At 38.0% G+C, this 26,271-nt stretch overlaps 1 protein-coding gene across 9 annotated transcripts in view; it reads left to right on the plus strand.

Moving 5' to 3' along the window:
* Positions 1–26,271, plus strand: part of PEAK1 (pseudopodium enriched atypical kinase 1) — a 301,934-nt gene that overhangs the window by 219,541 nt on the left and 56,122 nt on the right. For all 9 annotated transcript variants that reach the window (XM_064382874.1, XM_064382878.1, XM_064382868.1 and 6 more), the window contains one exon: positions 13,694–16,935. In XM_064382874.1, the coding sequence (XP_064238944.1) occupies positions 13,808–16,935 (3,128 nt within the window). In that variant the 5' untranslated portion in view covers positions 13,694–13,807. The remainder of the gene's footprint in view (positions 1–13,693; positions 16,936–26,271) is intronic.

The raw sequence follows: 26,271 nt of genomic DNA on the forward strand, positions 1-26,271 counted from the left end.
AATCTGCACCTTCCGTGGGCACTCATTTAAGGGGAGGCTTTTTCAGGATGGAGCGTCAGCAACACATGTCTAATAGGTGCATTCATTTTAATATGCTCATTCATTGAATAGGGCTGATTAATTAGTACATGTCACCATCTGGTACTTAGTGAGACTATTCATTTTTAAAATGTTGAAATTGCAGGGAATGGTGCATACCAATTAAAACCCTTTTAACTGAATTGTTTTGGTATAAAGTATACATGTAGGAGGACTTCATTGGAATTCAGCATGCATCTAAGGTTACACACATCAGCCTGAAGTCAATTAGAACAAAGGAAGTCAAGAGAGGGGAAAATGAAAGAAGAGCTGTCCTTTTTCTGAATGTGTCTGCTCAGGTATTATGCTTTCTCTCTGTTTTCCTATTCTTCCTCTCACTTGTCTTGATTATCCTCCTACATTTTATTTATTTTGGGTTCCTTTCTTTTTCTCTCACCTTCTATTTTTTATCTTTTGTTATTGCTCCCCACTTCCTCATCTCCTCCCCACCTCATCATTTTCCAGTCACTGGTTAAGAAAGGAGAGTTGGATTAATAACTTTAATGATACAGTAAAATTTTAGCTCTCTGTGTTCCTTTGAAAGAATGAGTTCTAGTTGGCCAAAGTTTCTGGATAACTGTGGGTTTGAGCTCTTTAAGCATTAAAATATTTTTAGTTTGAATAATCATTTGGTGCTTATGTGACCTAAATTGTTTTTAAAATGCATACTAAGATTTAGAGTGCTTTTTTCCCTGTCTTTATTTTTGTAATTCTAAAAGAGTATTTTATAATTAAATAAACTTATAATAAATAAGTTGTATGAAAATCTTTCCAAAATACATTTCACATTTTTAGTTGTTTTCTTCCCTTAAACACAGAACACTGAACATAATTTAACATTTTCTTGATGTCTTGCTATAATTGGTGTCAACATTAATTACAGTGCTATTCTAAAATATGGTTATGCCCTTAAGGGATGTAGGGCTATTTGCCCACATAGAAAAGGTTTTTCAGTTCTTAAGTTTGGTTCTGTATTTTTCTTTCTCCCCCTAGAACTGTCAGGTAGTCACTTGTCACTTGCCACTTCTGTCTGAATGCTGCTGTCTCCTTCTAAATTATTTTGGTCTATGAAACCAGATAGCAGCGCATCATTTATTCATCTGTTCAAGAAACATACGGTGCCAAACTGAATAAGATATATCTTCTGCATTCAAGGAGCTAAGATTAGTGGGGATGGGAGGGTGGGGTAAGGTATGCAAATGCCATACGATGGGAATTTTGGAAAGGGAGCAGTTAATTCTAAGAGGAGCATGTGAGACTTCACAGGGGAATTAAAATTTGACTGGGGGATCAAAAGATCTCTAGGATTTTGAACAATTGTTATATGAGTGGACACGGAGGAGATAGTGGCTGCTTTAAAAAATGGTAAATCAGTAGCAGATCACAAAGAGCATTAAATTTCATTCTAAGGAGTTTAAATGTGTTATATAGGCAACTGATAACTATTAATAGTTTTATGAAGAGTTAAAGTAGTAGGGAGCTGTATTTTAGAGGAATTAGGACACAAAATATTCTATCTCAGTATTTCAGACAAAGAGCAGTGAAAATCCAGGACTCCAGTTGTAGCTAGATGGGTCAAAGGGAGAGAAGAGATTAGGAAAGACAAAACCTGGCAATTAATTAGGTGTAAGAGAAGGACCAAGAGGAGTCAAGAGTTGACCCAGTCTGAATGTCTGCCAGTGTTTTTATACCATTAATTGTTATGGTACCTAGAAAAAGGTTGAGCATACTGTGTTCTGGAGGAAAGATATAATTAGTTCTGTTTGGAAAGGTCTAGTAGGCAGCTAAAGTCTGGAGCTTCAGAGGACAGGAGCAAGAGGTATAATTCTGAAACATGTTATAAAATATATGTTTTATGGCATAACTCTGGAAAGTTATTCTACTCTTAAATATTTGGGGATGGACAAGATCACAGAAGAGATGGCTAGAGAGTCTTGTTATTTTATTTTATTTTATTTTATTTTATTTTATTTTATTTTATTTTATTTTATTTTATTTTATTTTGAGATAGAGTCTCACTCTGCGACCCAGGCCTGGAACGCAGTGGCGTAATCTCTGCTCACTGCAACCTCCGCCTCCCAGTTTTAAGCAATTCTCCTGCCTCAGCCTCCCAAGTAGCTGGGATTACAAGCATGCGCCACTATGCCCGGCTAATTGTTTGGATTTTTACAAACAATTTACCATGTTAGCCAGGCTGGTCTCGAACTCCCGATCTCAATTGATCCACCTGCCTTGGCCTCCCAAAGTGCTGGGATTACAGGCGTGAGCCACTGCACCCGCCCGAGAGTCTTTTTAAAAGGGTAATTTTGGAAAGGACATTTGGGTACCTTTTTTAAAAGAGCAGTGGACACATATCTCCACTCAAATTAACATTAGAGTCTCATTTGGTTCATAGTAAAGTGGATAGGGGATGTACAAATAAGGCAGCCTGAGAGAGACAGCTATAATTCATTAAATTATAAGTAGAGCATTCACCTTCATTTCTGTACAAACAAGATCAATAAAGCTAATTTAAGCTAATCAAATTAAATTTGTGTGTAAAATGAGTCTATAAATGAAACTATAAAAGGTGCTTTCCTACTGTGTCTAGTTTTCAGCTGTACCCTGAATAGGTAATCTTGCCAGATAACTATATCCATAGAGAAGAGGTGTTTCTTATTATATGTGAGAATTATTTTTGTTTGAGGTTATTAAAGGTCTCTGACTCCAACTTCATTTGTCTCATTGTTAAATTTGTTCGAATAATTCAAAGTGGTATTTTAACCCAAATTTTCATTTATATAATGTTCTGAACAGATTGTAAATTTGGGGAAAGACTTTAAAGATACTCATGTTACCAAACAGCATGTTCATTCTGTGAAATAATTCTGTGTGTCTGTGTGTATACACTTTGATCTGTGTACAGAAAAAAGGCACAGAAGAGTATGTAGTAAAATTTGGGGGTTTGTTCATTCACTTTTAGCATATTTTTGTTTTCTGATTACTTGTATAATGTAAAGAATTTTTTTTTTTTCATTTAAAAAAGAGATGAGGACCCTGTGGCCTAGAGAATTTAAATAAGTTGTATATTTTTACATATCTAATTAGTAATGGCCTTGAGTGTTGTTCATTTGTGCCTCTCAGGTTCTCCTAGTTGGTGAGTTGTTATGATAGGAATGGAAATACTCCTAGTGCCCCGGAACCCACAAGGGCCTTCTCTGGTCTAGTGTCATACTAGTTGAACCAACTACATTCCCTTTCACCTTGCCTCCTGTCAATATATTATTTCCATTTCCACCTGAATTCTTAAAGCACAAGCAGTATCCCATTACCTTATTGCTCAGCGACTCCTTCCTGTTAGAATCTGACAGCATCTCTTGAAACTGATGCGAAACACAAGTCCGAGATGGAATGCTAAAGTTTCCTTGCAAGTCACTTGCTCAGAACTTGGAGTATGTTTTTCCTGTAGAAACAGTAAGTCTTAAATAGGTTTACAAGCCAGATAAAACTTTTAATTAAATCATCCATGATAATTGAAGTCTAACCTAAGCATAGTTAACAGTGTTTCCATAGAAATAACTTCCCAGGTACCCAATTGGTGTATGTCAAGATGGGGTATGGATTTGTATGGAGGGAATTAGAGGGATCATACCCCTTCCTGGCCTCTGCTGGATGTATTTAATAAAGGAGAAAAGAACTAATATTTATGGAGTACTTTAAGAAGAGATCTTTATCCAAAGTTGTTTTTGTATATTTAAATGCTTAGCTTTATTTTTTGTACAGTGCAGCATACTCATATTTGTGTATAATCTTATTGATCAGATGTTTAAAATTACTTTAAATACTTCATTAAAATAATTATTTTATTATAAGAAAAAAATTTTTAAAAAGAACTAATATTTATTAAGTGCTTACTATGAATCAGCCTTCGAGTTAGGCACTTTATATATTTTATCTTAAGTCATTTTCACAAGAGCTTTGTTAACAGTAGCTAGTTATTATACTCCTTTAACAGATGCTTAGCAAATTAGTAATATGAATAAGATCACAAGAGGAATGCTTACCTGACATAAGAGAATATTGTTTTTAAGCACTACTTTTCAAACTTTAGTAATTTATAGACCTCTTTTTAACTGGGAAAAAAAAAACTGCACTCTGTTAGTGTTGATGTACATTATTATAATTTTACTTAAATACAAAAAACATAAAATTAGGTATAAATTCTTTATGCTTACATTATCATTTAGCTATAAAACAAATTTAAAAGTTAAGTACCAAAAAGCCCTGCAAAATTAATGAAATGCAAATTAACAACAATTGAATATAATAGATGAAGTTTTTTTTTTGTTTTTTTTTTTGAGACGGAGTTTCGCTCTTGTTACCCAGGCTGGAGTGCAATGGTGTGATCTCGGCTCACCGCAACCTCTGCCTCCTGGGTTCAGGCAATTCTCCTGCCTTAGCCTCCTGAGTAGCTGAGACTACAGGCACGCACCACCATGCCCAGCTAATTTTTTGTATTTTTAGTAGAGATGGGGTTTCACCATGTTGACCAGGATGGTCTCGATCTCTTGACCTCGTGATCCACCCGCCTTGGCCTCCCAAAGTGCTGGCATTACAGGCGTGAGCCACCGTGCCCGGCCACAATAGATGAAGTTTTGCTAAAATTAAATTGCTGCTTACTATGTGGGTAAGGAGCTGCCAACCACTCTAGTTTCCTTTGCAGCTTTCATTACCATTGCTCTCTTCTTATGCCACATTTCTTTCTAGGGTATTGAAAATTCAGGATTGGTACAATACACAGTGGTTGCACCATGATGTCATTTTGGTTTCTACTTGGTAGAACTGCATAATCTATATTTTAAGTGAGGCTCTTTCTTTCCTCATTATTCCTTACAGTTAAAGTAGTGTGCTTGGTACCAGCTCAAATCAGAAACATAAAGGTATTTGTAGACCTGGAAATTGTATTGCTGTGCTTAGTTAATATGGCCATTGCAATGATCCTGCCTGTGTTTACATTAGTTTATTTTAGACATAAACTTTGCTTTCAGTTTAATATTTAGCTCTTTTGGAGAACTTACAGACCTTTGAAAATGCATCCTGGATTCCAGTGTGAGAAATATTCTTTTACTGCATTTTAAGTTATTATGAATTTACAACCATTATAAAAATAATTCCAACTTACTTATTAGAACAGATCCAAATACCTCCACTAGGAAAGACTAGTTTATTATGGTATTTCCTCAAAAGCAGTAAATCTATATTTCTTCAAAGTATTATGTAATTCAGACTTTTACTAATTTAGAAGTACTTTTTGCGTTTAAAAGTCTAAACTATAAATGTTTTACAGTATGTATTGTTCACTCTTTTCTATAGCTGGGAAAGGTAAAATTTTGTTTAACTGGAAAAATAATACCTCTTGCCAAAGGTAAAGTAACACAAGACAATAAAGCCTCCAAAAATTGGTGAAGAGTGGTAGCAAATGACATGGCTCACTCTGACTATGTGGCTATAAACATTCAAGAGGGATTTTTCTCAGAATGATTAACTGTTTTCTTATTTCTCTTTCCTTCCCAATTTCCTTCCCCACCCCTATTTGAATATTGCTCTGCCCTTATTTAGTCTCTTTCTTATTCCCTTTCTATCTTCTCACATCTCAAATCAGCTGTAATTCCCTAATTTAGCCTACAGTCCAGCTTTCTTCACTTGGCAGTTGGCTCTAAGATTGGGGGCAGTGGAGAGAAGGACCCGAGCAAGGTGACTTATAGCAGCATCTCACCAGCTCACTCTCAACCAGCCACTTCTGTAGCCCCTCCAAATCAGAGTGGTTCCTGACTTGGAGAGCTGGATGAAAGATCATGCTTAATTCGCCTTGTAAGATTACTTCCTCAACACTCTGAAACACAAAAAACACAACTTTGGGACAGCCTACTAGCCAAGTTTATGCCTGTGTGTTTACTTCTGGCATATTCTGCAGTGAGCACCTGGACTGACCATCTTAGAGCTGAGGAGGGGAAGATGTGAGTGTACACGTCTTCATTCATGGTGGAATTCCATGAATGAACAGCAATGCTGCTGCTGCTGCTGCTGCTGCTTTGTGGACTCTCTTTCAGAGAGTCCATGTTTATGTTTAAAGCAGCCTCCAGATGCTATGAAGCTATACCATTTATGCATGCATACGTGCATGCTTGCATTTATCCTGGCTCTGCAGTTTACTCGCTGTGTGACCTTGAGCAAGTCTGTTTCTTCATCAGTAAAGTAGGACAAATAATAGTATGTATATCGTAGACTTTTGTGAGCACTATGGGTTTTTGTTTGTTTGTTTTGTTTTGTTTTGTTTTTTTGAGATATAGTCTCTCTCTGTTGCCCAGACTGGAGTACAGTGGTGTGATCTTGGCTCACTGCAACCTCCCCCTCCTGGGTTCAAGCGATTCTCCTGTCTCAGCTTCCTGAGTAGCTAGGACTATAGGCATATGCCACTACACCTGGATAATTTTTGTATTTTTAGTACAGACAGGGTTTCACCATGTTGGCCAGGCTGGTCTCAGGTGATCTACCCACCTTGGCCTCCCAAAGTGTTGGGATTACAGGCCACTGTACCTGGCTGAATTGTGAGTTTTTCTGGGTAAAGTGCTTCAAACAGTGCCTAATACAAGTAGTAAATGCTAACTAGAATTATTCTTACTCAGCAAGCATTTATTTAGTATCTAATGTATTCCAAACAATTCAAGAGCTATAGAAATAAGAAGGACTTAGCCCTGCCTTCTGGGGACTTATATAATTACAATACAATGTGGTATAATTGAGACATAGGCAAAGCTTCATCACAGAGGTTAAGATTTAAACTGGATCTTGAAGGGTAAATAGGGTCTCACCAAATGGAACAGCATTAGAGGAAATGCATTCCAAACAGAAAAAAAGCTCATGAATAAAATAAAACTATAAAAGTCTATAGAGTTTTGGCTGTTATTAGATAATATTTGAACCACTTCTCCGATGTATACCTTCTTAAATAGGGGTCTAAAGTGGGTTCAGGGAACATTTTGGAACTTCTAATCTTAGAACTGGTTGTTACCAAGTTTATCCTAATTGGTATAATAATTAGTAGTAGTAGTAGTAATAGTAGTTAACTCTGATTCATCAAAGAGTTTGAACTTAAAAATGAGTTGGAACAGAGCAGTGCTGCTTTGCAGGGGTTCATTTGTTGTTAGATGATTCTTACCCTGAGATGACTACCATGTGACAGGAACAGTGAATTGTTGGAAAAACTGTTGTGGTTAGAACAATTGGAACTGGATGGGCTTCTGGAGAGTTAAGTTTCCAAAATTAAGCAGATTTTACTTTGGTTTTCTTCTTTAGATGGGGGAATCTCATGTTCTTGTGATAGCAAGGAACAACAATTTATTTTTTTGGTCAGATCTCAAATTAAGAAAGTCCCTTTTACTCATGAAATTTCCATTTGTGTGCCAAATTAAAGCTGTGTTTTATCTTCTGCAAAACTTCTTCCTGCAGCTTTGCTTTCACTTCCTCTCCCCACCCTTTTAGTCATCTACTGAAGGGTTTGGCAGCTGGTTGAGGTGTCAGGTCAGCATTTTTCACTGTGGAAGAAGGAAAGGTTGGGAACAGTGACGTGGGTATGCTTGTCACATTTTCCTTTCCTTTTTTTATAGGTGACCCACATGTTCTATAACAAAAGCCTAGTGAGAACCTTGACTTGTAAACCGTCTCCTAGCATCCTGGAGATGGACTAATACGTGAGATGACGTATAGGCAATAGTTCCTCACTGAGAGTATCCTTAAAAGCCCACGTACAGCAGTGAGGATTCTTGACTATGCCTCCATGGCAGTGTGACAGATTTTATGGAGAGAGATGATGGCCTTCGGGAGTCACAGAATTAGAGAAGGAGCTTAGCAGTTCATTCTCCATCCTCCTTTATTATTAACAGATTCTCCTTGGGTGCCTTTAGGAAAGGCAGTATATATGGTGTTTAATCTACCACCTACACACTTTCCTTTTCTTCACTAATGGAAATTGGATCCAGCTTGAGAGCTCCAGCTCTTTCTGCTGGACAGTTTATTTCAAGATTGAAATCCTGTGTGGATTTGTTTGTTGTGTTTTTTTTTGTATTTTTGTGGGGTGTTTTTGGTATCAAATCTGCTTGAAACTGTTGGACTAGAAGCAAACTCATTATTGTCATTGTATGGCAGTAGAGAGAGTAAAAAACAGTAATAGTTTCTTAAAAAGCTGTCATGACTTGAAGTGAAATAGGCCACTCTTGAATAGCTTCATCTATAGCCTGAAGGGCTTTGGTACTGAAAACTGTCAAATATGAATCATGGAATCCTGGCTACCTCCTAGGGGCAGCTTCAGCCATTAAACTCTCCCATAGACTATTTCATCTAGAAGATTTGCTTTGAGATTATAAGGAATGTGGAGGTAAATGAGCTTTTCTTATCAAACATTCCATTTGGGTACTCTGTATCAGACCTGTTCTGGCAAATAAATAGAAGACACCAGGATAGACTGTTTTATTTCCTTGTGTAAGTGCCTCAGGAGACACATTTCTTATTTCTCAAGCATAACTTTGGAGACTAGAGGTTCCCATTTGGGGAGTGTTGGTGTTGAGCAGGGAAAGCTGCTGGTTATTAATCGCCATTGAAGTCATTTCTCAAAGGCCATAAAACCCAAGGATTGCTCTTTGGACAGACCTGCATCTGGTACAGCTTCCCCCTCTATGAGACTATTGTAGGTTAAAATAGTTTTGACAGTGTCTTTAAGTGCACCTCTTTGTCTCCAAACATAATTAGTGTTTAAAATGAAGCCCTCGTAGTTAAGGTTTTGTGGCTTAGACAGCAGCTCCATCTGGTGCTGGCTAAAGGTGTTTGCTTGGTTCATCTCTTGGTTTTACAGCAGATGAATACAGATGGACGCAAACTTGTAAACGAATGTCATATGCAAGATGGGCTTCTAGTGCACACAACACTGACATAAGCAAACAGTGTTCCCGGTGAGTCTCCTTTGGCTATTCCGTTGATAAGTCATAGGTGCTAATCAACTTAGCCGTCTTTTGACTGAATTAACTTCCTTTTACTCAAAGTGGGGAATTATTTTGACTATTATCTACTGGTCTTTGAAAAAGCAAATATATTGTACTACTTACAAAGGGAAAGCTTAATCCCACTCTCATCAGAGGTCTGTTTAGCTTGGTTAACAAGATATTATGCCAAGATGCCTTATTCTTTTTTGCATTCAGTGATGCATAGTGCTAAGTACACAGGGAATTTTTCCATTTAAATTCTTGGTGACTGACAGGAACTGCCCTCAAACTGTTAATAGAAGTTACTTCTGAATAATAGGTTTACATATGGTTTCTATTTTCTTTATGCTTTTCTGAGTTTCCACAGTAAGCATATAAAACAAAAGAAAAAAATATCTACCAAAAAATGTAAAAACAAAACATATTGTAGGTAGCTGTAGCCTTGAGTCCCAGCTCTGGGTCTTTCTCATTTACTATGTGTCTTTAGTAAAGTCACTTTCTCTTCTGGGCTTCGGTTCTCTTGTCCATAAAACACAATTGAACTAGGAACCTGCACAGTGTTAACATTCTAAGTATTGTGTTTCTTCCTGCTTTCCTGTGTTTTCAGCTTCTCACCCTGGCCTATATCTTTCCCCAATATTATCATTCAACATTATCTAGATTCTTCCATCTTAAAATAAGGAAATCCTTTCTGGACCCCTGTCCTCCTACCTCCTTCTTGCTTCTCCTTCCTGTCTACTCTTCTCTAAAAGCTACCATTGCTCTGTTACCTCACTCTTCAACTCACCGCAGTCTGGTTTCCATCCACCACTGAACAAATAGTTCATGCTAAGGTCACTGATGAGCTCATATTGCCAAATCCAGTGGGCTTGTTTGTAGCCTCTCGGTAGCATTTGAAATAGTTATCATCTTTCTCCTTCATGACATTTCCTCATCTGGCTTCTGTGCCGTCACACCTTGGCTGATAGTTTTCAGTTAGGGAAGAAGAATTGGCCTCTTCTCCCTGGCTCACCCACCAAGGCCACCTCCTCAGCTCACTCTTTATTTTCTTTTTGGCCTAGATATTTCTTTCTTTCTTTCTTTCTTTTTTTTTTTGAGACAGAATTTTGCTCTTGTTGCCCAGGCTGGAGTTCAGTGGTACAATCTCGGCTCACACCGCAACCTCCGCCTCCCGGGTTCAAGCAATTCTCCCACCTTAGCCTCCCTAGTAGCTGGGACTATAGGCATCTGCCACCACTCCCAGCTAATTTTTATATTTTTAGTAGAGACGGGGTTTCACTATGTTGGCCAAGCTGGTCTTGAACTCCTGACCTCATGATCTGCCCACCTCAGCCTCTCAAAGTGCTGGGATTACAGGTATGAGCCACTGCACTCGGCCTGGCCTGGATATTTCTATACTAGTAATTTCTAAGCATATGAGAACCACAGAATTCTCATTCATGTTTCAGACTCCTAAATTCATATACCCTTTTATGTTCAGGCTGACAAAATATGGACTCATAATCTTCCCTTCAAAAGTTGCACCTTCTCCAATGTTGTCATCTCAGTAAATGGCTCCACAAATCATTTGAATACATAAGCCTCAGTACCTCTTACTCTCTTCAAAATCCCATCATTCCTGCATCTTTCTCTGCCTTCCCTGACACCACGTCCTAATCCAGATCCTCATCTGATCTTAGTTTGCCTATGTCAAGTCCTCCTAAGCAGTCTCCCTGCCTCCTATCCTGTTCTCCCACAGTCCATTTTCTACATAGGAGCAGAACTGTCTTTTTAAAGTCAGGTTTATTGAGGGTAAATTTACATGTAGTAAAATTCACCTTTTATAGTGTGTGGTTCTATGAGGTGTTTGTTTTTCAAGGCAGAATCTCGGACTGGGGTGTAGTGATATGATGCAGCCTCGACTCACTGCAACCTCCGCCACCCAGATTCAACCCAGTCTTATGCCTCAGCCTCCCAAATAGCTAAGATTATGAGTGTACACCATCATGCCTGGCCAATTTTTATATTTTGGGTAGAAGCAGGATTTCACCATGTTGTCCAGGCTAGTCTCAAACTCCTGGCCTCAAGCGATCCACCCACCTTGGTCTCCCAAAGTGCTGGGATTACAGGCGTGAGCCACCATGCCTGGCTGGTTCTGTGAGTCTCGACAAATATATGCAGTTGTGTGGCCACTGCCACATGACATTTGGATTGTTTCCAGCTTTTGGCTGTAAACCTTTGTGTATTGGTTTTAGTGTAAACAGAAGTTTTTATTTATCTTGGGTAAATACCTAGGAGTAGGATTGCTGGCTTCCAAGGTAAGTTTATGATTAACTCTATAAGAAACAGCAAAACTGTTTTTCAGAATACCTGAACCATTTACATTCCCACCAGCAATATATGAGAGTTTCAATTGCCTCACATCCTCGATAGCACCAGTCTGTTTTTGTTTTAATTTTTTTTAACCATTCTAATAATCATTGTAGTGGTAGCACATTGTAGTTTTAATTTGCATTTCCATGTGGCTAATTATATTTATACTCTTTCACATGTTTAAATGCAATCCATGTATCTTTGGGCATGGTGGCTTGTGCCTGTAATCCCAACACTTGGGGAAGCCGAGGCAGGTGGGTCTCTTGAGCCCAGGAGTTTGAGACCACCCTGGGCAACATGGAGAAACTCTGTCTCTACAAAAAATAGAAAAATTAGCCAGGCATAGTGGCATGTGCACATAGTCCCAGCTACTCCAGAGGCTGAGGTGAGAAGCTTGATTGAGCCAAGGAGGTTGAGGCTACAGTGAGCTGTGATCATACCACTGCACACCAGACAGGATGACAGAACGAGACCCTGTCTCAAAAAAATAAAAAATAAAAAAATCATATACCTTTGGTTAAGAATCTGCTCAAATCTTTTACCCGTTTTTATTGGGCTTTTCGTTGAGTTTCGAAAGTTCTTTATATACTCTAGATACACAGTCCTTTGTCAGATATGAACTTTTCACAAAATTTCTCCTACTCGGTGGCTTATCTTAATTTTCTTACCATTATTTTATTTTTTCTGCAAATATTTTTAATAAAATTCAAAATATAATTAGGTACAATATTTTATAACAGAGGTTTACTAGTGAAAAGAATGAAATTCCATTTTGGGAAGCATAACATTTTGCTTGATTGGGGTTCAAAGTTAGTACTTCCTCTCATCAAAATTGATTACAAATGTTTATCTATTAAAGCATATCTGTAATGAAATTGTATATATTTTATCTTTGAAAAATGTCATTTCACACAGGTGATAGATGCACCAGTGAAAATTCTGCAATTTGTAGAGTGCCTCAAAGCAGTAAATGTGACATATACAGTCTGTGTGTCACACATGTCATAGCTACTCATCTCTCCATTGTAGCACAGAAGCCACCACAGTCAATGTGTAAACAAATGAGTGTGACCAGTGTTCCAGTGGAGCTTTATTTGTGGGTACTGAATTTAGAATTTCATATAATTTTCACTTGTCACAAAACATTATTCTCCGTTTGATTTTTTTCCAACCACTTAAAAACATAAAAAGCATCCTTAAGCTTGGGATGAGAAAACAGGAATAAGCTACATTTGGCCTCTGGGCTATAATTTGCTTACCTTTCTCCCTTCTTCTGCCCATGATCTATCAGTGTTTCGTAGTTTTGCTCATATAGATTCTAGATTTTACACATATTTTGTAAGACTTATATACCTGAGAATTTTATGGGTTTTGGTCAGAGCTGTCTTTTTTAAAATGCAAATTGGATTATTTTGTTTCCCCTGTTCAAAACCCTTCCGTGGCTTCCCATTGCTCTTAGGATAAACTTTGTAATCTTTAAAAGCCTAAAAGGCCTTGCATGATCTGGCTCCTGCTCTCCTTTTCAGTTTTTTTTTTTTTAAGACAGATCTCACTTTGTCACTCAGGCTGGAGTACTGTGGCATAATCTCGAGTTACTGTAACCTCCGCCTCCCAGGCTCAAACAATCCTCCTGCCTCAGCTTCCCAAGTATCTGGGACTATAGGCATGCACTACCACACCCAGCTAATTTTTATATTTTTTGTAGAGAGAGACTTTTATCATGTTAGCGAGGCTGGTCTTGAACTCCTGGACTCAAGTGATCTTCCCACCTTGGCCTCCTTCTCAAAGTGCTGGAATTACAGGTGTGAGCCACCACACCCAGCCCCGAGGCTTCATTTTCAATGCATTGAGTTTGAGGAGTCTATGAAATGTCTAAAAAGTTCTAGGGTAGGTGGAAGAAGAGGAACCTATAGTGGGCTGGGAAGTGTTAGATAAATTGGTGGATAACAAAAGGAGCAGTATCAAAGGCATTTCTCAGAGGGAAGGTCATAGAATCAATGCAACAGAGACACCAAGCTGAATATTATGTATGGTTTGATAAGCATGCATAAAATTATGGATAAAAGCTCACTTTCCAATATACTGATTGGCTAAAGGTAAATTATGAAGTACCCAAATTAGTTTAGCTCTCAATCTTTTAATTTAAGGAAAAATTTAGGAATAGAGTCAGTATTTTAAAGTCACTAGTGTAAGTCTCATAGTGCCTTTTTCATTCAGTTTTTTTGTCTTCTTCCCCCCTCCCCCCACAGATTGATCATTCTTAGAAGAGCTGCTGTAACACATAGGGGAAGTGAAAACTAACAGATGAAAGTTTTGTCATGCACTGAAAGAAAAGCATTGTCTGTGAAGTTCTATTTTTAAAAATGTCTGCTTGTAACACCTTTACTGAACACGTTTGGAAACCTGGTGAATGCAAGAATTGCTTTAAACCTAAAAGTCTGCACCAGCTACCCCCAGACCCTGAGAAGGCACCCATCACCCATGGCAATGTGAAAATTAACGCCAATCACAGTAACAACCACCGCATCAGGAACACCGGAAATTTCCGGCCTCCTGTGGCTAAGAAACCCACTATAGCTGTGAAACCCACTATGATGGTGGCAGATGGGCAAAGTATATGTGGTGAGCTTAGCATCCAAGAACACTGTGAGAACAAACCTGTCATCATAGGGTGGAACCGAAACAGAGCCGCCTTGAGTCAGAAACCACTTAACAATAATAATGAAGATGATGACGGAATTAGCCATGTTCCTAAGCCTTACGGCAATAATGATAGTGCAAAGAAGATGTCAAATAACAATAATGGACTAACTGAAGTGTTAAAGGAGATAGCAGGCTTGGATACTGCCCCTCAAATTAGAGGAAATGAAGCAAACTCCAGAGAAACATTCTTAGGAAGAATAAATGATTGCTATAAACGATCATTGGAAAGAAAACTTCCACCAAGTTGCATGATAGGTGGGATGAAGGACACTCAGGGCAAGCATGTTATTCTGAGTGGGAGCACAGAAGTGATCAGTAACGAAGGGGGCCGGTTCTGTTACCCAGAGTTTTCCAGTGGCGAGGAGAGTGAAGAGGATGTGCTTTTCAGTAACACGGACGAGGAGCACGAGAGTTGGGATGAAAGTGATGAAGAGCTGTTGGCCATGGAGATTCGCATGAGAGGGCAGCCCCGCTTTGCCAACTTCAGGGCAAATACTTTGTCTCCTGTTCGATTCTTTGTGAACAAAAAATGGAATACCGTCCCCCTGCGAAACAAATCTCTGCAGAGAATCTGTGCTGTGGACTATGATGACAGCTATGATGAAATCCTGAATGGTTATGAGGAAAATTCTGTGGTCTCTTATGGACAAGGAAGCATTCAGAGCATGGTGTCATCTGACTCCACATCACCAGATTCTTCTTTAACGGAAGAATCACGTTCTGAGACAGCCAGTAGTTTATCCCAGAAGATTTTTAATGGGGGAGTATCTCCTGGTAATCCAGGAGATTCTAAGGATAGGAAGGAAATTGAGCCCAGTTATGAAAGTCCTGCTAGTAATAATCAGGATAAAGATTCATCGCAAGCTTCCAAAAGTTCCATAAAAGTTCCAGAGACCCACAAAGCAGTCCTTGCTCTCCGATTAGAAGAGAAGGATGGCAAGATTGCTGTACAAACTGAGAAGGAAGAAAGTAAAGCCTCTACAGATGTTGCTGGACAAGCAGTAACCATAAACCTTGTCCCCACAGAAGAGCAAGCAAAACCCTACCGAGTTGTGAATCTGGAACAGCCATTGTGCAAGCCATATACTGTCGTGGATGTGTCAGCAGCCATGGCCAGCGAGCACCTCGAGGGCCCTGTTAACAGCCCCAAGACAAAAGGCTCATCTTCTACTCCAAACTCGCCAGTGACATCGTCTTCATTGACACCAGGACAAATAAGTGCTCATTTCCAAAAATCCAGTGCAATCCGATACCAGGAAGTATGGACTTCTAGCACCAGTCCACGACAAAAAATACCTAAAGTGGAACTAATTACTAGTGGAACTGGACCAAATGTTCCTCCAAGGAAAAACTGTCACAAATCAGCACCTACTTCTCCCACAGCTACAAACGTTTCCTCCAAAACCATCCCTGTTAAGTCACCTAATTTGTCTGAAATAAAATTTAATAGTTACAACAATGCTGGTATGCCACCATTTCCAATTATCATTCATGACGAGCCAACGTATGCTCGGAGTTCCAAAAATGCTATCAAAGTTCCCATTGTTATCAATCCAAATGCATATGACAATCTAGCCATCTACAAAAGTTTTCTGGGAACAAGTGGAGAACTCTCAGTGAAGGAAAAAACCACAAGTGTAATAAGCCATACTTATGAAGAGATAGAAACTGAAAACAAAGCGTCTGATAACACCACTAGCAAAACCACTGAATGTCTTCAAACTAAAGGGTTTTCAAACAGCACAGAGCGTAAAAGGGGCTCAGTGGCTCAGAAGGTTCAAGAGTTTAACAACTGTCTCAACAGAGGTCAGTCTTCACCACAGAGAAGCTATAGTTCCAGCCACAGCTCCCCAGCAAAGATCCAGAGAACCACTCAAGAGCCTGTGGCCAAAATAGAAGGGACTCAGGAGTCCCAGATGGTGGGCAGCAGCAGCACCAGAGAGAAAGCAAGCACAGTGCTTTCTCAGATTGTGGCTTCAATCCAACCCCCACAGTCTCCTCCAGAAACACCTCAATCTGGCCCTCAAGCTTGCAGTGTGGAAGAGCTTTATGCCATTCCTCCAGATGCTGATGTTGCTAAGAGTACACCAGTCCGGCCCAAATCTCTCTTTACATCTCAGCCTAGTGGTGAGGCTGAAGCACCTCAGACCACAGACAGTCCCACCACCAAAATACAGAAAAACCCATCCACAAAGCCAGTCACCCCCTCTCCCTCCAAATTAGTGACTAGCCCCCAGAGTGAGCCACCACCACCCTTTCCCCCACCACGCTCTACTTCCTCTCCTTACCATGCAAGTAACCTTTTGCAGAAGCATTTCACCAACTGGACCAAGCCAACCAGCCCTACCAGGTCAACAGAAGCTGAATCAGTTTTGCACTCTGAAGGCAGCAGGCGGGCAGCGGATGCAAAGCCTAAGCGCTGGATATCATTTAAAAGCTTCTTCCGCCGTCGGAAAACAGACGAGGAAGATGACAAAGAGAAAGAGCGAGAGAAAGGGAAACTGGTGGGCTTGGATGGCACAGTCATTCACATGCTGCCTCCTCCTCCAGTTCAGCGCCATCACTGGTTCACAGAGGCAAAAGGAGAGTCCAGTGAGAAACCAGCCATTGTCTTCATGTACAGGTGTGACCCTGCTCAAGGCCAGCTCAGTGTGGATCAGAGCAAGGCTGGGGCAGACCAGGCAGCAGTCATGGAGAAGGGTAAAGCAGAGAATGCGTTACCACAGGACTCAGAGAAAAAGAAGAGGAGTCATTCTTCTCCATCACTGATTCCTAAAAAGATTCTCAGGTATGTAAAATAGACTGGCAGAATATGGGAATTTTTTTAACACATTTTTCAGGTGCTAAGTTTTTTATATCTTTTAAGATTGCATAAGAGCCATTTCTGTTTGTAAGTAGCACTCTGTGGCCATCATCTATCTTTATAACTGCATTCCAAGATTAGAATAGTATTAAAGTGATCTTATTGCACTGAACAAGGTTTATAGCCCTGGATCTTTGGCTTAAGTAGCCTGCTGCACTGGACTTTAGCATAGAAAAGCAAATCCAAAGAAATAGCAGTAAATAGTATGTTGTTTTGAAATGTGATGGTAATGTGAGGAAGAAACAGGACCAAATGAGTAAGTGGTGGTGCTGTTCTTCCCCTCACTGTAAATGAAATAAAACTCTTCCAGCAATTCTTTTTGTTTTTTATGAAGGTATTATCTCTATATGCATTAGTTATTTTAAGGGAATGTTTGTTTTTTTATTGCTATCTCTTTCTGTCCTCCTTCCAAGTGTTGTGAAAAAAATGGAGGGTGGTAAGCAAGCAATTTATAGTTATTTAGCATGTGGGTGAAATAGAAGAAGTTGGGTATTAAGTGTGAGACCCAATAGTATACTCCTCAGTTCAGCTAGCCAGATTGCATACCCAAATCAGTTCTTTAGGCATTCATTTTATTTAATACCTTAATAACTATTGATTGATCACCTATTCTGTGGTAGGTATATAATAAATATTTATCTCAAATCCTTATAAATTTGCTATATTCTTCAGATGAGGAAATTGAAAACCAGAGAAGTTAAGAGTTGGACAGAGTCACAAAGCTAGTACTGCCAGAGCTGGAATTCAAACTTTAATCTGTCTCATTCTAAAGCATGTAATCTCCTTATAATGTTGCATTCTTAACAAACACAAGATCTCAAATAAAATTGTTATAATCTTACTTGTAATCATTCACATAAACACATATGTTTAGGAAGCCTAACTTTTTCTTTCTTATTTATATTGTAAACAAAATTAATTAACTGTCAATAAAAATAACAAACTTTTATCCCAAGCTTATGACAAATAGAATGATTTCCCTATACTTCCTGTCTTTTTTATTCATTTACCCTGAGTACTCCATTCATCTGATTCTGAGTCCTTCTCCCTCCTGACTTAAAGTAAACCTCTATCTGGCCTGGCCTTCTTTCTTACAAAGATAGCAAACTCTGATGGGTGGGGCAGATTTACTAGTTTTTCTTTAGAAAGGTATAATAAAAAATGAAGTGAACACTTAATGCTTTTGCTTTTCCTAGCAAAATATTAGTAAGTTTTATATACATTCTTTACTAAAATGAGCTTTTTACATACCTCCAAATTGTTGTCAAAATGCTAACAAGTCCCTGTTTCCCTTAAATCCGTGTAGTAACAAAGCAACTAGGATGGTGGTAATATAGTCCTAGAAAGAACAGTCTTGTCATTGGTAGTTGAATGTTGTATTCCATAGTAATGTATTTAATGACAGAATGTACTCCAGTAGTAATAAAATACATGTATTTCAGGGCCAGGTGCAGTGGCTCATGCCTGTAATCCCAGCACTTTGGGAAGCTAAGGCAGTTGGATCACCTGAGGTCAGAAGTTTGAGACCAGCCTGGCCAACATGGTGAAACCATGTCTCTACTAAAAATACAAAATTAGCTGGGCATGGTGGCAGGCGCCTGTAATCCCAGCTACTTGGGAGATTGAGGCAGGAGAATCACTTATACCCAGGAGGCAGAAGTTGCAGTGAGCCAAATAGTACCATTGCACTCCAGCATGGGCAAAAAGAGTGAAACTCCGTCTCAAAAAAAACATGTATTTCAGGTGACTGTGTTATTTAGAAAAGAGGCAATTTAAATAGCACATGGTTGGAGTTACCTAGGAGGGAATGGTAGATAGTTTTACATGGCTTCACTCCTGATTAAGTACCACTGTGGTGTATTTTTCCACATCTGAGAAGGCACAGTCAAGAAATGATTTGGCTTCTTTCTGTGGAATGAGACTCTCTTTTGGCTGCATGCCACAGTATATAGGCTTGAGGGCAGCCCAGGCCCTGGGCTTGGCAGACCCCTTACTATACGGCTTTTATTTTCACAGTTAGGTTATACATAGGCCAGTCATGTCTTCCAAAATGTATCTGTTTTTTGTAGTAAACATCCATGAATCCAAATAACACAGTTCATTTGCCCATTGGTTCTCAAATTTTACCATGTTCCACAATCATCTAAAGAGCTATTAAAACAGATTGCTGAGCCCCACCTCTGGAGTTTTTGATTCAGTAGGTCTGGGGTGGGTCCTGATAATTTGCACTTCTAACAAGTTCCTAGATGATGCTGATGCTGCTAGTCCTTGGGTCACACTTAGAAATGCTGGTTTTACCACCATTCTAAAGATACATGCTATAGTCTGAGTAAAGCAGTGATTGAGATATTAAGCTTTTCTTTGAGGCGCATTTGAATTTCACATTTCATAATGTCCCAGATTAAGTACAAGAAGAGGTATTCAGTAGCTTTTATTAACTTTCTGAAAAGTTTAAAACATGAATATGCATATTGAAAAAAATATATACCATTTACTCTTTCAGTAATTACCTGATTTACTTGGATACACCATTGGTATTTACTTGAAGCAACTTTGAGAGGGAAAACATTACCATCAAATGTCAACATTTGTGTTTCAGGCTTGATGGCAGTGTGATCATTAAATTACTATCCCACGCCTGGGAGCACACTGCTGAAAGAAATGAAAATACTGTTTTTCTATAAGTAAAAGAATATTTCAAGTCTAAAATGTATGTAAGGAATGAAGAATGAAAAAATACTATGCTAAAAGCTAGACTGCAGGCTCTGAAAAATGAGGAACTTTTTAGAGCCCTTCATTATGGGATTAGATTGTTACTAAGGTCATTTATTTGACTGTTTAGGATATATAAATTGAGTGTCTTAATTGTGCCGTGTATTTGCCGTCAGGCCCTGGAACAAATAGGGGGAAACATTATCCTGAAATAATGGGCTTGGGTTTGACTTCAGCTATCTGTCTGGTCCTTCAATGTACAAGGCTATAAAGATGCCTGTCACATAGAAGTAATTTGAAAATTTCATTAGAAAACATATAAAAAGCTTATCTCAGGGTCTGGCACACACTGGGTGCTTAAAAATGTTAGTAGCCCCTCTACCCTCAATGGGTAAGTGCTAAAACAATGTGCAGAGTGATTAAATCAGCTTAATGCAAACTTCTCAGGAATAAAATCCAAAGCAGATCTTCAAAGACAAATAGGATTTTTTCAGCTGGTTGGGAAAGACGTTGTAGGCCAAAGGAACAATATATGCAAAGTCACAGAGATGAGGTTGATGGCAAACAGAAGCAGGACATGTAGCTAGAAAAGGATAATGAATAATCCAGTGGATCTAAAACATTCAAACTCAGAGGAAAGAATAGAGTGATGGTAACCAGAGGCTCTGGAGTGAGGTGGGGTTGGAGAAAGGAGAGATCTTTGCCAAGGGTACAAAGTTCCAGTTAGAGAGGAGGAGTAAATTTTAAATACCTATTGTACAGCATGGTGACCATAGTTAATAATAACATATTATATATTTCAAAATTGCTTAAAAAGTAGATTTTAAATGTTCTCAGCACACACAAAAAAGATAAATAGGTGAGGTGATAGTGATGTTAATTAACTTTAATCTTTCTACAGCATATATATATATATCACATTGTACCCCATAAATATATACAATTATTATTTGTCAATTTTAAATTTTTAAAAATTAAATTTTAAAAATAGTCCAGTGGTTCTTAAAGTATGGTTCGTGTAAGGTCAAATAGTTATCATGCCAATGTTAATTTTCATAATAATACAAAGACACTTGTCTTTTTCATTGTGTTGACATTTACACTGATGGTACATAAATAATAGTGGTTAAAACTACTTGCATCTTAGCATAAATCAAAGCCATGGTACCTTATTGTACTAGGAGGTTTTTGTTGTTATTGTTGTTTTTAGGTGAGTTTCACTTAATGTCCTTGGTAGACCAGACACAGTGGCTCATGCCTGTAATTCCAGCACTTTGGGAGGCTGAGGCAGGAGAATCACCTGAGCTCAGGAGTACAAGACCAGTCTGGGTAACATAGTGAGACCTTGTCTCTACTAAAAATTTTAAAAAATAGCTGGGCGTGGTCGTGTGTGCCTGTGATTCCAGGTACTCAGGAGGCTGAGGTGGGAGGATTGCTTGAGCTCAGGAGGTTGAAGCTGCAGTCAGCCATAATCATGCCACTGCACTCCAACCTGAGTGACAGAGTGAGACCCTGTAAGAATGCCCTTGGTGATGTAGTAAATTAAATCTCAACCCTGGAGTACCTGTCTTCTTAAAAATTCTGTGTAATTAAATGGGAAGTACACATAGAATACTTCTGCTGTGTAACAAAATACGAAGGTTTTCTCAAAGAAAAATACTTGTGAAATAGTTGAGTTGTGAAGCTGAACTGGCTTCTTCTTTCATGGACTATCTTGAAAGAACAACTGACAGACAAACCGGTTGTTCAAACTTGAGAGTGTTTGGCAGATATTTTCTTAAGAATGAACATAACAAACCTATTACTTCAAGGAAAACAACTATTTGTTGTCAGTGATATAAAATTCAAGTTTTCAAGCAAAAATAAGAATTTTTAAAACTTACATCTGCCACAGTGTTTATCTCAACAGCTAAACATTCTTCTGATGAGATTGGTGGTTGAATTTGTAAACTTTTAAAAGTATTATATAATTAAATATGCAACGTTTGGAGGATCTGCATTAACTCAGTAAATCGGTGATTTCCAAATAACCCAATGCATGATATTACAAAATTATACATGAGTAAAATTCATTCAAACTGCAAAATAATCAGTGACTTTTAATGTAACTGAGTACAAAAAGTTTATTTATATGGTTTCCAATTTCACGTTGCAACTACCCTTTAAGAAACTACCACTTATCAAGTTCTGATATGGTACCAAAGAATGTCTACAGTTATCTAAAAAGCTATTAAAATACTCCTTTTTCTGCTTACAAATCTGAGTGAGACCAGATATTTTTTATATTCTTTAATCAAAATAACATGTCACAGCAGACTGAATGCAGAAGCAAATAAGGAAATTGAGTTGTCTTCTATTAAGCCAGATATTAAAGAGACTTGAAAAAATATTATTTAGGTTAATATTACTGGGTTTATTTCCTTAATTTTTAAATTTTTATTAAATGCTTAAATTATACATAATGTACATAATTATGGTGTACATGGTGATGTTGCAATACATATAATGTGAAGTGAGCAGATCAGGGTAATTAGCATATCCATCATCTCAAACAATTATCATTTCTTCATGCTGGGAACATTCAGTATCCTCCTTCTAGCTATCTGAAACTATATAATAATGTTACTGTAACTGTAGTCATCCTACAGTGCTGTAGAACACTAGATCTTATTTCTCTCATCTAACTGTAATTTTGTGTCCTCTGACAAATCTCTGCCTATCCTTTCCTTCCCCCATCTTCCCAGCCTCTAGTATTCTCTCTTCTACTTTTTACTCCTATGAGATCTACTTTTTTTTTTTTTAAGCTTCCACATATGAGTGAGAACATGTGGTGTTTAACTTTTGTTTCTGGCGTTATTTCACCTAGAATAATGTCCTCCAGTTCCATCCATTTTGCTGCAAAAAAAGATTTGTTGTTTTTTTAAAAAAATTGATTATTTTCAAATTTTCTCAGTTCTAATTTTTCATATGATAGTTGATATAACTTATACAAATAAGAGTCCAGGTGATTCTTAATTTTTAAGATTGTAAAGCAATCCTGAGACCAAAAAGTTTGAGAATTGTGGAGACAGGCTGTAAATGACATAATGTTTGGCTTTTATCTTGTAGATTTTGTAGAGGAAACAGTTTTTAAGCAGGAAAGTAGCATGATTTTTTTAATAAAATATTTTCTTGCAGTAATATTGAAAATAGGCTAGAAGATGGGATACCAGTGGGTCAAATTTTAGTTCAAGAATATGTACCCAGCCATCATTTCTATCTAGCTAATCTGGATTAAGAGAAACTAATTTGATGGGTAGTCTGGTCTGTGAGCAGTTAGGAATTTCTCAGCTATCATTTTTAGAATGATACCTACCTACCTACCGTCTCGGCAACTCTTTGGTGTCTATCACATGGGGGAATACTACTACATAGTGGGAAAAATGCCGGCATTGGAGTCAAAGATTTGAATTCTGACTTACCACTGAGTAGTTGCAACTTTTGACTTAATCTCTCTGAGCTAAAGTTTCTCTACCTATAATACCTACCTTATAGACATATTTTGAGTACTAAATATATAATATCTGTAAAACATCAGCATAATATCTAGCAATAGGAGTTGACTTCATTACAAAATTATGCCTGGGGAACCAGAATTTAGTATCATCCTTGCTTAATATCTTGCCCCCTGAAATCTATTCTGAGAACAGCCGCCTACTCTTTCTTAAATGTAAATCTAGTTATATCCCCACATTCCCCGCACTGAAGAAGGCCCTACATATGTGGCATCTGCCTACATTTTAATTCTAACATTTTGGGTTTAATCTTATCCTCTTATTCATGAACCTCTAGTTATTCTGGCTTCCTTTTCTTCTGAGTGCCTTGTTTATAATACTGTCTTTGCAATCACTTCTACTGGATTACCTTTTAATTGGAACTATCTTAAAATTGGTCCTCTCATTTTTTTTTATTTTAAACTTTTTATGATTGAAAATTTTAAACATATACAAAAGTAGATGGACTAGTATAGTAAACCACCATTTACCACAAAACCGCACTTCAGCAATTCTTAATTTATAACCAATCTTGTTCTGTCTCTGCCCCTATTTCCTTCCCCCCATTATTTTGAAGCAAATTCCAGATATAATTTCATTTGTAAATATCTCAGTATGTGTCTTAAAAGATAAGCCCTTTTTTCCCCCATTATAATTATATACCAAAAAAGCGTTCTTTAAACCCTAATACCTAACCCCTGACTAAACATCAGGTATCAAAAATTTTAAAACTATAAATATTCAGATGAGCCCATTATCTTCATCCCTGTTCTCTCCACAAAGACTCACGTGCAGTTTTCCACTCGATATCTCCACTTCAAATAAGCGTTTCAAATGAAACAGATCCAAAACAGAACTCTTAATTTTTTGCTACAAACTGTTCCATCCAACTCTTCCCTTCTTGGTAAATGGCCCTCCATTCATTCAGTTACTCAAGCCAGAAAACTAGGGGTCATCTTTGATTATTCTCTTCTCCTCACCCGCGACATCCAAAATGTTCGATGATTCAACCTCCAAAATATATTCCAAATCTATCTCCTCTCTAATTTCTGTTTCTACTGCCTTGGTCCAAACTACCATCATCTCTAACCTGTTTTCTAAAGTATTTCCCTGATTGAGCTCTGTGCCTAGTCTCTTGCCCCTGGTAACCTAATCTCTTTAGAACAGCCGAGTACAGTCCTCATTTTACTCCTACCTTCTGGTTTCAATTTCCTTCTTGACAAATACCATTTTTAATGGTTCTTTCAATAAGCCGTGGTGGTAAACACTTGATTATTGACTAAAATCATGGTTATCTTAGTGTTATTTAACCAATAACACTTGGTTATTAGTTAAAACTATAGCCAATGGGCCATAGTTATTTGCATGTCAATTTAGTTTTCAGACATAAATTTTGTGTCCAAATTATGTCCCTGAATGTAACAATACCTCTAAACACAAATTGTCCAGTTTAGATACTTAGTCTCACACTTATGTAAATAATATTTTTTCATACTTGGTTGACAAGATCTATTGCCAATCACACACATGTGCTTAAATCTTCAGTTCAGCTAGGCATGGTAGTGTACTCCTGTAGTTCCAGCTACTTGGAGGCCAAGGCAAGAGGATCACTTGAGCCCAGGAGTTCAAGTTCAGCCTGGGCAACATACATAGCGAGGCTCCCTTCTCACTATCTCTAAAAAATAAATTAAAATTTAATTTAAAAAATATTTTTTCTAGTGAGAAAAATATAATCTACACATTCAGAAAATAAAAGTAACACTCCAACTAAAATTAAGGATATCATTTGCTGCCTAAATGGCCTTTAGCTAACCTTTCTAAATCTACCACCCCTGCATTTCATGCTTCTCATTATCAAAGACCCCCAGCGTGTACGTCTGGGATGTCATTTGTACATCATTTGTACTATGTATGTCATTTCTTTAGGACTTCCAGAATCATGTCAGGAATCCAACTAAGTCTAGCACAGCTGGGATTCTGTCCAAACCCCAACTTCTGGTTTGGACAGGCAGACTGGATTGGACATCCCTTTGCACACTTAGGAACGCTATTTATTTGTATCAGCCTTCCTTTACCCTTCTAAGGCCTTTTGGAGCTTCTCAATGACCTTATGTAACTAAACTGTATTCCTCAATAATCCAGGAGTCAATCCTGGGAGCCCTCTAATCCACTCCAGAGTTCAAGGGTAGAGCCAGGAGTTGGCAAACTATGGCCGATGGGCCAAATCCAGCCTGTCACCTGTTTTTGTAAATGAAGTTATACTGGAAAATAGCCACACTCATCTTTTACATGTGGTCTATGGCTGTTTTTGAGCTACAACAACAGGGTTGAGTAATTGCAGCAGAGACCATACCACCCACAAAACCTAAAATACTTACCATGTGGCCTTTTACAGAGGTTCACTTACCCCTGGACTAAGCCATAATATCAGATTTGTCTGTGGTTGTCAGGCATGCTAGTGACATATAGCTAATTCCAGCCAAATACTAGAAAGGTTTGGTACTCTCTAAAGTAATCTGCCTAGGCCTATTAATATATGTATTGTGTGTATGTGTATGTGTGTGTGTGTGTACAAAGGGTATGGAAAATGAAGATCCTAACACTTCTTAGACTGTAGTAAAATGTCATGTCCTTCTCTGTGGAAAATTGAGTTAGAAGCTTGAATTGTTTTAATGCTTATGCTCCAGTTATATCTTAATTTGCATTCTCTCTTCTTTCTACTAAGAGAATCCTATCAAAGTTGTCTTTTCATACTTAGGACAAAACTGGCCTCAAGATCAAACTTCTGCTTCTCATAAAAAAATAATTGAAAGTAGAAGTTTCAATTATTGAAACTTTTCAATTATTTTCAATAATTGAAAATAGCTGCTCTCTCTCCTGATCACGTGTGATTTTGCTATAAAGAAACTTCTGTACAATCAGCATTTATAAAAATCACATCTACATTTGCTGACTTATTGTTCCTAAGGTTAAGATGAGTTCATAAAATCTTCACTGTTAAATTTTTAAATAATCA

Source organism: Aotus nancymaae, unplaced genomic scaffold (genome assembly GCF_030222135.1).
Source record: "Aotus nancymaae isolate 86718 unplaced genomic scaffold, 86718_ANA_hifiasm-v0.15.2.pri h1tg000003l, whole genome shotgun sequence".
NCBI lineage: Eukaryota > Metazoa > Chordata > Mammalia > Primates > Aotidae > Aotus > Aotus nancymaae.